This window comes from Phocoena phocoena, chromosome 1 (genome assembly GCF_963924675.1).
Source record: "Phocoena phocoena chromosome 1, mPhoPho1.1, whole genome shotgun sequence".
Classification (NCBI taxonomy): Eukaryota; Metazoa; Chordata; class Mammalia; order Artiodactyla; family Phocoenidae; genus Phocoena; species Phocoena phocoena.
The window spans coordinates 27,134,446-27,146,702 of NC_089219.1; the positions used below are offsets into that span (position 1 = coordinate 27,134,446).

At 43.3% G+C, this 12,257-nt stretch overlaps 1 protein-coding gene across 1 annotated transcript in view; it reads right to left on the minus strand.

The window, feature by feature from the left end:
- Positions 1-12,257, minus strand: part of CSMD2 (CUB and Sushi multiple domains 2) — a 661,886-nt gene that overhangs the window by 588,643 nt on the left and 60,986 nt on the right. Inside the window, exon 2 of the mRNA XM_065872671.1 lies at positions 10,876-11,092. Within this exon, the coding sequence (XP_065728743.1) occupies positions 10,876-11,092 (217 nt within the window). The remainder of the gene's footprint in view (positions 1-10,875; positions 11,093-12,257) is intronic.

Here is a 12,257-nt window from a genome sequence, read left to right on the forward strand (position 1 = left end):
AGACACAGATTGGCTGAATGGATACAAAAACAACATCCATATATTTGCTGTCTGCAAGAGACCCACTTCAGACCTAGAGACACATACAGACTGAAAGTAAGGGGATGGAAAAAGATATTTCATGCAAATGGAAACCAAAAGAAAGCTGGAGTTGCAATTCTCATATCAGACAAAACAGACTTTAAAATAAAGACTGTTAGAAGAGACAAAGAAGGACACTGCATAATGATCAAGGGATCGATCCAAGAAGAAGATATAACAATTGTAAATATTTATGCACCCAACATAGGAGCACCTCAATACATAAGGCAAATACTAACAGCCATAAAAGGGGAAATCGACAGTAACACATTCATAGTAGGGGACTTTAACACCCCACTTTCACCCATGGACAGATCATCCAAAATGAAAATAAATAAGGAAACACAAGCTTTAAATGACTCATTAAACAAGATGGACTTAATTGATATTTATAGGACGTCCATCCAAAAAGAACAGAATACACATTTTTCACAAGTGCTCATGGAACATTCTCCAGGATAGATCATATCTTGGGTCAAAAGTCAAGCCTTGGTAAATTTAAGAAAACTGAAATTGTTTCAAGTATCTTTTCCAACCACAACGCTATGAGACTAGATATCAATTACAGGAAAAGATCTGTAAAATATACAAACACATGGAGGCTAAACAATACACTACTTAATAATGAAGTGATCACTGAAGAAATCAAAGAGGAAATAAAAAATACATAGAAACAAATGACAATGGAGACACGATGACCCAAAATCTATGGGATGTAGCAAAAGCAGTTGTAAGAGGGAAGTTTATAGCAATACAATCCTACCTTAAGAAACAGGAAACATCTCGAATAAACAACCTAACCTTGCAACTAAAGCAATTAGAGAAAGAAGAACAAAAAAACCCCAAAGTTAGCAGAAGGAAAGAAATCATAAAAAATCAGATCGGAAATAAATGAAAAAGAAATGAAGGAAACGATAGCAAAGATCAATAAAACTAAAAGCTGGTTCTTTGAGAAGATAAACAAAATAGATAAACCATCAGCCAGACTCATCAAGAAAATAAGGGAGAAGACTCAAATCAATAGAATTAGAAATGAAAAAGAAGTAACAACTGACACTGCAGAAATACAAAAGATCATGAGAGATTACTACAAGCAACTCTATGCCAATAAAATGGACAACCTGGAAGAAATGGACAACTTCTTAGAAATGCACAACCTGCCAAGACTGAATCAGGAAGAAATAGAAAATATGAACAGACCAATCACAAGCACTGAAATTGAAACTGTGATTAAAAATCTTCCAACAAACAAAAGCCCAGGACCAGATGGCTTCACAGGCGAATTCTTTCAAACATTTAGAGAAGAGCTTACAATTATCCTTCTCAAACTCTTCCAAAATATAGCAGAGGGAGGAACACTCCCAAACTCATTCTACGAGGCAACCATCACCTTGATACCAAAACCAGACAAGGATGTCACAAAGAAAGAAAACTACAGGCCAATATCACTGATGAACAAAGATGCAACAATCCTCAACAAAATACTAGCAAACAGAATCCAACAGCACATTAAAAGGATCATACACCATGATCAAGTGGGGTTTATCCCAAGAATGCAAGGATTCTTCAATATATGCAAATCAATCAATGTGATAAACCATATTAACAAATTGAAGGAGAAAAACCATATGATCATCTCAATAGATGCAGAGAAAGCTTTCGACAAAATTCAACACCCATTTATGATAAAAACCCTGCAGAAAGTAGGCATAGAGGGAACTTTCCTCAACATAATAAAGGCCATATATGACAAGCCCACAGCCAACATCGTCCTCAATGGTGAAAAACTGAAACCATTTCCACTAAGATCAGGAACAAGACAAGGTTGCCCACTCTCACCACTATTATTCAACATAGCTTTGGAAGTTTTAGCCACAGCAATCAGAGAAGAAAAGGAAATAAAAGGAATCCAAATCGGAAAAGAAGAAGTAAAGCCGTCACTGTTTGCAGATGACATGATACTATACATAGAGAATCCTAAAGATGCTACCAGAAAACTACTAGAGCTAATCAATGAATCTGGTAAAGTAGCAGGATACAAAATTAATGCACAGAAATCTCTGGCATTCCTATACACTAATGATAAAAAACCTGAAAGTGAAATCAAGAAAACACTACCATTTATCATTGCAACAAAAAGAATAAAATATCTAGGAATAAATCTACCTAAGGAGACAAAAGACCTGTATGCAGAAAATTATAAGTCACTGATGGAAGCAATTAAAGATGATACAAATAGATGGAGAGATATACCATGTTCTTGGATTGGAAGAATCAACATTGTGAAAATGACTCTACTACCCAAAGCAATCTACAGATTCAATGCAATCCCTATCAAACTACCACTGGCATTTTTCACAGAACTAGAACAAAAACGTTTCACAATTTGTATGGAAACACAAAAGACCCCGAATAGCCAAAGCAATCTTGAGAATGAAAAACGGAGCTGGAGGAATCAGGCTCCCTGACGTCAGACTATACTACAAAGCTATAGTAATCAAGACAGTATGGCACTGGCACAAAAACAGAAAGATAGATCAATGGAACAGGATAGAAAGCCCAGAGACAAACCCACATATGGTCACCTTATCTTTGATAAAGGTGGCAGGAATGTACAGTGGAGAAAGGACAGTCTCTTCAATAAGTGGTGCTGGGAAAACTGGACAGGTACATGAAAAAGTATGAGATTAGATCACTCCCTAACACCATACACAAAAATAAGCTCAAAATGGATTAAACACCTAAATGTAAGGCCAGAAACTATCAAACCCTTAGAGGAAAACGTAGGCAGAACACTCCATGACATAAATTACAGCAAGATCCTTTTTGACCCACCTCCTAGAGAAATGGAAATAAAAACAAAAATAAACAAATGGGACCTAATGAAACTTCAAAGCTTTTGCATATCAAAGGAAACCATAAATAAGACCAAAAGACAGCCCTCAGAATGGGAGAAAATATTTGCAAATGAAGCAACTGACAAAGGTTTAATCTCCAAAATTTATAAGCAGCTGATGCAGCTCAATAACAAAAAAACAAACAACCCAATCCAAAAATGGGCAGAAGACCTAAACAGACATTTCTCCAAAGAAGATATACAGAATGCCAACAAACACATGAAGGAATGCTCAACTTCATTAATCATTAGTGAAATGCAAATCAAAACTACAATGAGATATCATCTCACACCAGTCAGAATGGCCATCATCAAAAAATCTAGGGCTTCCCTGGTGGTGCAGTGGTTGAGGGTCTGCCTGCCGATGCAGGGGACACAGGTTTGTGTCCCAGTCTGGGGGGATCCTGCATGCCGCGGAGCAGCTGGGCCCGTGAGCCATGGCTGCTGAGCCTGCGCATCTGGAGCCTGTGCTCCGCAACGGGAGAGGCCACAACAGTGAGAGGCCCGCGTAGAGAAAAAAAGAAAATCTAGAAACAATAAATGCTGGAGAGGGTGTGGAGAAAAGGGAACACTCTTGCACCGTTGGTGGGAATGTATATTGATACAGCCACTGTGGAGAACAGTATGGAGGTTCCTTAAAAAACTACAAATAGAACTACCATATGACCCAGCAATCCCACTACTGGGCATATACCCTGAGAAAACCATAATTCAAAAAGAGTCACGTAGCAAAATGTTCATTGCAGCTCTATTTACAATAGCCCGGAGATGGAAACAACCTATGTATCCATCATCAGATGAATGGATAAAGAAGATGTGGCACATATATAGAGTGGAATATTACTCAGCCATGAAAAAAACAAAATTGAGCTATTTGTAATGAGGTGGATAGACCTAGAGTCTGTCATACAGAGTGAAGTAAGTCAGAAAGAGAAAGACAAATACCGTATGCTAACACATATATATGGAATTTAAGAAAAATAAATGTCATGAAGAACCTAGGGGTAAGACAGGAATAAGGACACAGACCTACTAGAGAATGGACTTGAGGATATGGGGAGGGGGAAGGGTAAGCTGTGACAAAACGAGAGAGAGGCATGGACATATATACACTACCAAACATAAGGTAGATAGCTAGTGGGAAGCAGCTGCATAGCACAGGGAGATCAGCTAGGTGCTTTGTGACCGCCTGGAGGGGTGGGATAGGGAGGGTGGGAGGGAGGGAGATGCAAGAGGGAAGAGATATGGGAACATATGTATATGTGTCAACTGATTCACTTTGTTATAAAGCAGAAACTAACACACCATTGTAAAGCAATTATACTCCAATAAAGATGTAAAAAAAAAAAAAAAAGAAGACAGTAAATCTGACAAATTTGTAGATTTTTTACGGCTTCCAAACAAGTGTCTAATGCCAGTTGAGTGAAATCTGCAACCAGCCCCAAATGACTAAAACTGCATTCCACCTTAGACCGATGACAGAATGTGTGTTGCCAGCAACGGAGGGAACCAGTTGCAGTGTTTCCCATAACTTGAGCCCAAATGTCTCAATTAAGGGATGCTTAGCTGTGCTTAACTGGTGCAGTTATCACCAGTGCCCTATAAACCCTCCAATACACAGTGATGTCGCTTATTAGCAGCATTGCCATAGCTTATGTTTGCTCATGTTCCATTAGAAAACTTCATCCCACATTAAAGTGCAATGCAATAGGATGTTTGCCAGCACGGAAAGGCCACCTAATTGTGCAAAAGCAGAGATGTGGGGATTGTTTCAGTAATTCATCCAGGCAGGTCTGACACTGCATTATCTGGGAGGCTCTTTGTTCTTTTCTGCCTAATTTCCAAACTCCTACAGGCTCCCCAGCCTTCATGACCAGCTCCTACTCCCATTTCCCACCCGGATCCACTATGGGAAGAACCTGATCAGCTTCTATTTGTAAATTTAATTTCAAGCAGCCAGACGCTGCCTTCTGGCACCCTGGGATGTTGCTGCTTATGAACAGCTCTAGATGAAATGCGAGATGCTCTCGAGAAAGTGGCTGTGAACTCCTGGTGGAGAAAGGGAGTTGTTGGGAGATGAATGGCATCTGCATATAGAACAAGCTGTGTGCAGTGTGCCTACGGGTACCTCTTCTTTAACGATGCCAGATGCAGCTGTCAGTACCTAGCATCACTGAGAGCTCCCCATTTTGCAGGAGGAAACTGAAGCTCAGATGGGTTGACTCACTTGTCCAAGGTCACTGACACAGAAATAGGATTAGCACACAGGTATGTCTGACGCTAAAGGCCTTCACTCCTCCTTAATCACCTGCCTCAGGATTTCTCAGCCTCAGCATCATTGGCATTTGTTGCAGCTGTCTTGTGCATGGCAGGACACTTAGCAGCATCCCTGGCCTTGATCCACTAGATGCCAGGGCCCCTCTCCAGTTGTGACAACCAAAAGTGTCTCCAGACATTGCCAAATGTCCCCTTGGGGTCAAAATCACCTTCATTTGAAAACCACTGTTCTACCTCATGTCATATAAATGTGTTGGTTGTGTGTGTGTGTGTGTGTGGGTGTGTGTGTGTGTCTTTTTGCTTAACTGTGTTTTCTAATTTTTTTTCTACCAACATACAAGTATTTCTTTTGTTTATATCTCATTACAGTTCAAAGCAGTTTACACACACTATTTAATGTAATCCTTACCAACCAACCTATGGGGTAGATACTGATACATCCACTTCATGGATGAAGATACTGAGGATAGGAGTCAAAGTGACCTGTCTACGCCAAGCAGCTAGCGAGGTGCTGGAACTCACGTCTTGCAGGTGCAAGATGTATATTTCACCGCGTGGCTCAGGCACAGCCAAACGTGGTAGAAGGCTTGACTCCCAGCCTCAAGGAGCTTAGAATGTAACTAGGAGGGAAGCTTGTTGCTCACAGCACCACCCATGAGCTAGCAGCTGGAGAAAGATGAGTGTAAAGACGGCTGAGGATTGGGGTGGGGAGGTGACTCCAGCCTTTTGCTGGAATGCATCCATAAATAAATTGAAAAGGATTGAAGGTAAAGGGAGAAAAGAGAAATGCATTAAAATGCTCAAAGAGCAGAATTACAAAACTTACGCCTGTCAAGTCTGAGACGAAAGCCCCAAGTGATGCAGAGAGAACCCCACTGCAGGCTTCTTGTCAGTCCGGCCCCACTGCTGGGCTACCGTGGGATGAGCAATGCCATCCACAACGAATGACTTCCCCTGAGCCCAGTCTCTTCTCGGATGTCCGTCCTCCACATCTGCATCTCCCAGATCTAAAAAGTCTAATGGGCAGGCCACAGAGGAAGCGTCAAGACAGGCATAAAAGCGCTCCAGAGCAGTCTGAATTCCTAAGAGCAGAAGGCCAGGGAAGATGCAAATAATGTTTACGGAGCAGCAGGGGATCCTAGGAGGTGGCTCATATACACAACCCTGTGACGTGGGTCAGTATCACCTCCATTTAATAGATGAGTCTCAGAGAAGCCAAACTTTGCGGAGGTCACGGCGCAAATAAATGTAGAAGCCAGCTGGGTATAAATCTTGGCCTGTCACCACCGTACCCTCCTGTCTCACGGGAAAACACTGTGAGAGGAGGTGACCTACCTGTTCTGCTAGACGAATGACGAGAAACATCAGTGCACAAAATACCCTGGGATGCCTCGAGAACACATTTCCCTGGAGACTGGAATTCACGTCAGGCTGACCTAGCTTGTTCTCTGCTTCCAAGCCAGACAGTGTGGGGTCATCCTCCACCCCCTTCCTTTTTTCACACTCGCACTCTACAATCCCTATAAACCCACCCTTAATTCCAAGTACCGCACTGTCCCATAACATCATACAAACCCACGCCATCTTCTCTCTTCATTATTCTAGCTCAGGTTACCTCCGTCTCTAGCCTGGCCTGGCAGACACCAGTCTGGCCCCTACCCCAACGCATTTTCCATGCTGCAGCCAGACCATGCCAAAATTCTCTTCTTAAACACCTTCATTAGAAGGACATCTACCAAACACCTACAGCCAACATCACACTTAATGGTGAAAGACTGAGTATTTTAAGATTAAGAACAAGGCAAGGATGTCCACCCTCACCATTTCTATTCAATATTATATTGAATATTGAGTATAGTCAATATTCTATCTGCTGCAATTAAGCATAAATAAATAAATGGCATCAAGATTGAAAAAGGGGCTTCCCTGGTGGCGCAGTGGTTGAGGGTCCGCCTGCCGATGCAGGGGACACGGGTTCGTGCCCCGGTCCGGGAAGATCCCACATGCCGCAGAGCGGCTAGGCCCGTGAGCCATGGCCGCTGAGCCTGCGCGTCCGGAGCCTGTGCTCTGCAACGGGAGAGGCCGCAACAGTGAGGGGCCCGCGTACCGCAAAAAAAAAAAAAAAAAAAAAAAGATTGAAAAAGGACAAAAACTTTATTTATTCCCAGATATTTTTTAAAAACTATCAATTATTAATAAGAAGCTCAGCCAGGTCATGGGATACAAGATCAATATACAAATATCAATTGTATTTCTACATATTAGCAGTGAATCATCGAAAAATAAAATATAATGAAAAATAATTCTATTCATGACAGCAAATCAAAAAAGAACAAAAATCTTAAGAGAGATTTCCAGTTCAAGACGGAGAGCCAAGGCAACATGTTATACTCTCCTTCAACCTGACCTCCCAAGTTGTCATGGAAATAGTCTGAGGTATATAAAAAGAGAGACTATATATATCCATGTGGGAAACTAGGAAAAAGAGACAGACACCTACATGCTACAAACACTAAGGAATTTCTACAAAGATGCAGTGCTGGTGAGACCTGACTAAGAAAAAGGTTCACTAGACAGGATGCTGACAGAGAAATATAGCTTAAAATGTGTTCTCAAGAAGTAACTTTAACCACTAGCAGAATAAAAATCAGAGACGAGGCAAAGAACACTTGTGCTTAAAGACGGAGAAACGGAAATCATAGTAAGGAAGCTTAAAAACAGAAAGTATTAAATATTATATAAGAACAAATACATCAGTTATCACCAAAAATTGTGAGTGAATTAAACCTTTCTGTTAAAGAGTAAAAACTCTCATGAAAGATTTAAAAACAAAACTCTAAAAGATACATAGAAAACAATGACATAGAAACATTAAAAATAGAGAAATTAGCAAAGATGGGTGATAAATGCAAGCCTAAAAGATAATAAAAGTGGTAAAACTAGTATCAAAGTAGAATTTAAGGCAAAAAAGGGGGAGAAATGTAACTTTTACATTGGAAGAATTATAATTCACTCTGAAGATCTGATGTTTACAAATACTGACATACTGAAGAAATAACATCAACATATGTAAAGTAAAAACTTAGAAATAAAGGGAGAAAATGATAAAAATAATAGTGAAAACAATAAGTTGCTTATCCTTGACAAAAATCACTTAGACAATAAAGAAGAAATGAGAAAAATTAAACAATACTAATAACATGAATTTGTTCACCCTTCTACCACAGAATACATGTTCTTTTCAAATACTCGGAACGTTCACCAAAAATGATCTCATACTGAGAAAAAAAGGCAACAACTTCTCCAAAATAGAAATCATAATCTGAACATAATGCTGTACAACTAGATAATAACTTCTTAAGTATAAAAAAATACTACTTGGAAATTTTGAGGGAAAAAACCCTAGAGTCAAGGAAGGAACAAAACTGCAGTTAGAATTATTTATTCTAAAAATAACGACTATCATCAAAATGTATGCAATATGGTCAAGGTTGCACTTAGGGGAAAATGCCTCAATGATTTTAATATCCAACAAGAGGTAATGAAACTAATTCAGTTCATGAAAACAGCAAAAGAACACCACCAGCCCAAGGTAAGTGGGAGGGAAGAATAAATAAAGATAAAAGCAGAAGTCAACAAGTCAGGTAATAGGAAAGGGATAAAACTGATAGCCCTAGAGTTGGGACTCTTAAAAGACCAATAAAATAGGCAAGCTTCTGGCAAGACTAAATAAGTAAAAAGAAAGAAAATGCAAATGCGTGGGAGCAGATACAAGAAAGCGGACGTGATCCCAGATAGCGTGGAGGTAGAAATGCTGTATGGGAAAACTATATAATTCTGAAATGAACCAAAATGGGCACATCAGGCAGATGACGGGCATGAGGAGCCCGAGCAGGGATGACCTTGTGGAGGTGCAAATCCCAGGAGCCTTCTCCTCAAACACGGCTGGTTGGCCAGAGTGGGCTGTGCCCTGGCTGGGAATACATCCAGAGACCCCCCTGCCAGGACCACCTCCTTAGGTCCCAGAACTCCCACCCTTCCCGGCCGGAGCCATCCCACCTCTGGGGGTCTTCCACACCTCACTCTCAGAACCAGAGAACTCAAATGGCAGAAGATAGAGCTTTGACCACACGTGCGTGGACCCTGCCTAAAGAGAAAAAAGATCTGGAAGAACTTCAGGACACAGAATAGGCCTCCAGTCATCTGCACCCCAACTAACCGCCCCACTGGCCTGATCTGACTTTCTGTCTTTCAACATCCCTCAAGGGTCTGCGCTGGTGCCCCACCGATGGGGTCACTGGAACTCGACATCTGATAGTGACCTCGTCCAGTCTCCTGGTTTTAAGCACTAACCAGTCCCAGTCTCCCAGCTTTACATCTCTAGCCCCGATGTCCTTGAACTCTAAACTCACATATTCAAGTCCAGGCCTGCCCCCTTCCCAATGAGCATGTCACGTCCCTGAAGACAGTAGCTTTGTTTTGCTCACTGCTGCGTCCCCAGCACCCAGGCCAGTGTCTGGAACATACTAGGTGCTCATGAAATATTTGTGGAATGAGTAAGTGAAGAGCACTCCAGTCCCTCCACCCAAGTTTCGCTGAACACCTACTATGTGCCAATCCCTGTGCAATGTCAAGGGCAGATGGACAAGCCTGGTCTTGTCTAAGAGGAACCACGAGTCAGGGGAGCCCCAGATGCCATCCCAGCTGCAGACATGGCAGCTCACCTCTGCACTGCCCTGAGAGGGCAGGGAGCAAGCAAGAAGAGGGCTGGCTCAGTCCTGGGAATGTTGTCTGTGACTCTGATCCAAGAGCATCTTAAACAAAGCCTTGAGGACCCCGGGGTCCCCAGGGCTTGGCTGGTAAGCCATGAACCCTTTGTCTCCCTGGGAGCTCAAAGCGTATCTTGCAGGACCAGGACAAGTCTTGCAATGGAAGCACGGCAGGCCACCAGGTCAACAAAACCTGGACAGCTATGACCCTGGGGCCTTGATCTTTGCCCCCCCAAAGTCTGCTCTTCCTGCAGAGGTGGGAGCCTTCCTCCCTGTCTCCCTCCTTGATGTGAACTCTCCCCTTGGGAGGTAGCTCAGAAGCACGGGAAAGCAGTCTGGTCCTCTCCATTGTTCCCTCTTCTATCGAGTGCGCTGCGGTTTAAAAAGTAGAAACTTCCCTAAATTCTCAATTCTGTACCCACAGCCAAAGCCATGCAAATGCAAGGCAAAATCCAACAAAGTATTGATGGTTTTCAAGTCGGGGATGTGAGACATAGTTGCTACTAGCCTTCAGTTCATATCTGCTGGGTCCAAGGGATATATTTCTGTGTGTGCAAATATACACCAACAGGTGTGCACACATATGCATGCGAAATCAGTTGTAATAGAAAGACTTGAATTGCTCTGTGTGTTTTCTATCTAGTCTTCCCAATTGTCCTACAAAACCTCCTGTCTGCTGGGAACTTCTAAGCAGGAGAAAGGAATTGGGAAACGTAAAGAAAGCAGAGGAGTTCAGGGCAGACCTCATAAAAACAGAGGTCTTTCTTGATGACAATTCACCCTGCCTGGTTCTTCCTCTCAGCAAGCTTGGCTCAGGCCCAGCTGTTGGCCACGGGGAGGAGGGGGTGATACCTGGTTCGCAGGTTCTCTGGCTGGGGTGGCCCATCAAACACCGACAGGACGTCAAAGTCCTCCTCCAGGGCGAAGGACTGGAACACAAGCTGGATCCGATGCTGGTCCTCCGCTGTGATGGTCCACGTGCAGTTGGCGTAATTGGGGTAGCCATACGGGAACCCTGGGCTCTCAACGGTGCCATTGGGACCCTGCAGTTGGAACGTGCAGTTCTGGCCTGGGAGAGAGAAAGGGGGCTGTTCAGTACGGCCAGAAGAACTCTGAGAATCTCCCAGAGAGATGGGAGCAGTGTGTTAGAGGCTCATGAACCCCCTCTTCCAAGTGTTTCCTCTGGACCAGCCCATGCTCAGTGCAGAGGGAAGGAAGGTGGGTGACTGACACACTGAGTGCCAGCTTGCTTGTGCCGTGAGCTGTCCAGGTGATAAAATGGGCGTCGTCGTACTCAAGCCTTAGAACAACCCTTGAGGTAGGAAACAATGCTCAGAGTTTGAACTAAAAGGCCAGCAGACCAGGTGGAACTTCCTCTTTACAACATTAAATGCCAGACTGATGATTTCAAATTTTCTCCATTTTCCATGGCCTCCTGACCCTCCAGCCTCCTCTTCTCAGCCCCAGCCCCCTCTTCCCATCTCCATAGAGAATAAATGCCATCAGTGGGGATTCCGTTGTCTTCCCAATTCCAAATCCGTCTAGCCTGCCCCACACGGTCTTCCTTCCTCTTGCAGATCAACTAGCCCTCCTGCAATCTAAACATATCCCTTCTATGTGCCCTTGGGATCCCATCCTTGCCTAATCTTCAAGAACCTTATATACGTTTCTCTCTTATATACGTTCCAAGTGTTCAATCATTTCCTCTCCACTGGAACTTTCCCATTTTAAATGTGTTCAAGACTCTCCTTAAAAAACCAACTCCCCATTCCACTTCTCTTCTCCCTCCAGCCTCGTCTCTCTCTTCCCCTTCTCAGCCAAAGTGTTAGTAAACACAACCCGTCTGTCCTTTCTGTCTCTATTTCCTTACCCCCAGCCCGTCAGTTCTGCCTCCTGGTCCTGTCAATCCACCCAAACAGGTCTAAGGTCACCGATGGGTCCAGTGGATACTGTTCAGTCCTCATTTTAACAGACCTGTCAGCTGCCTCTAACACTGTTGCCTCCCTTCTGGAATCACCCCTCCCAGGCCAGAGCATCTCAGAATACACTGCACTTGCGCAGCGCCTGGGGACCTGGCTGACATTTAGATTCTGATGTACAGCCCCTGGGAGGGGCCAGAGAGCCTGCTTGTTTACCTGGTGCCCTGCAGATGCAATGATGCTTTGAGCAGCCTGGTGCCTGGCTTCCTCCCATACCGCTCACGCTCCCTCCTTCCTCCCATGGCTCTTTCTCTG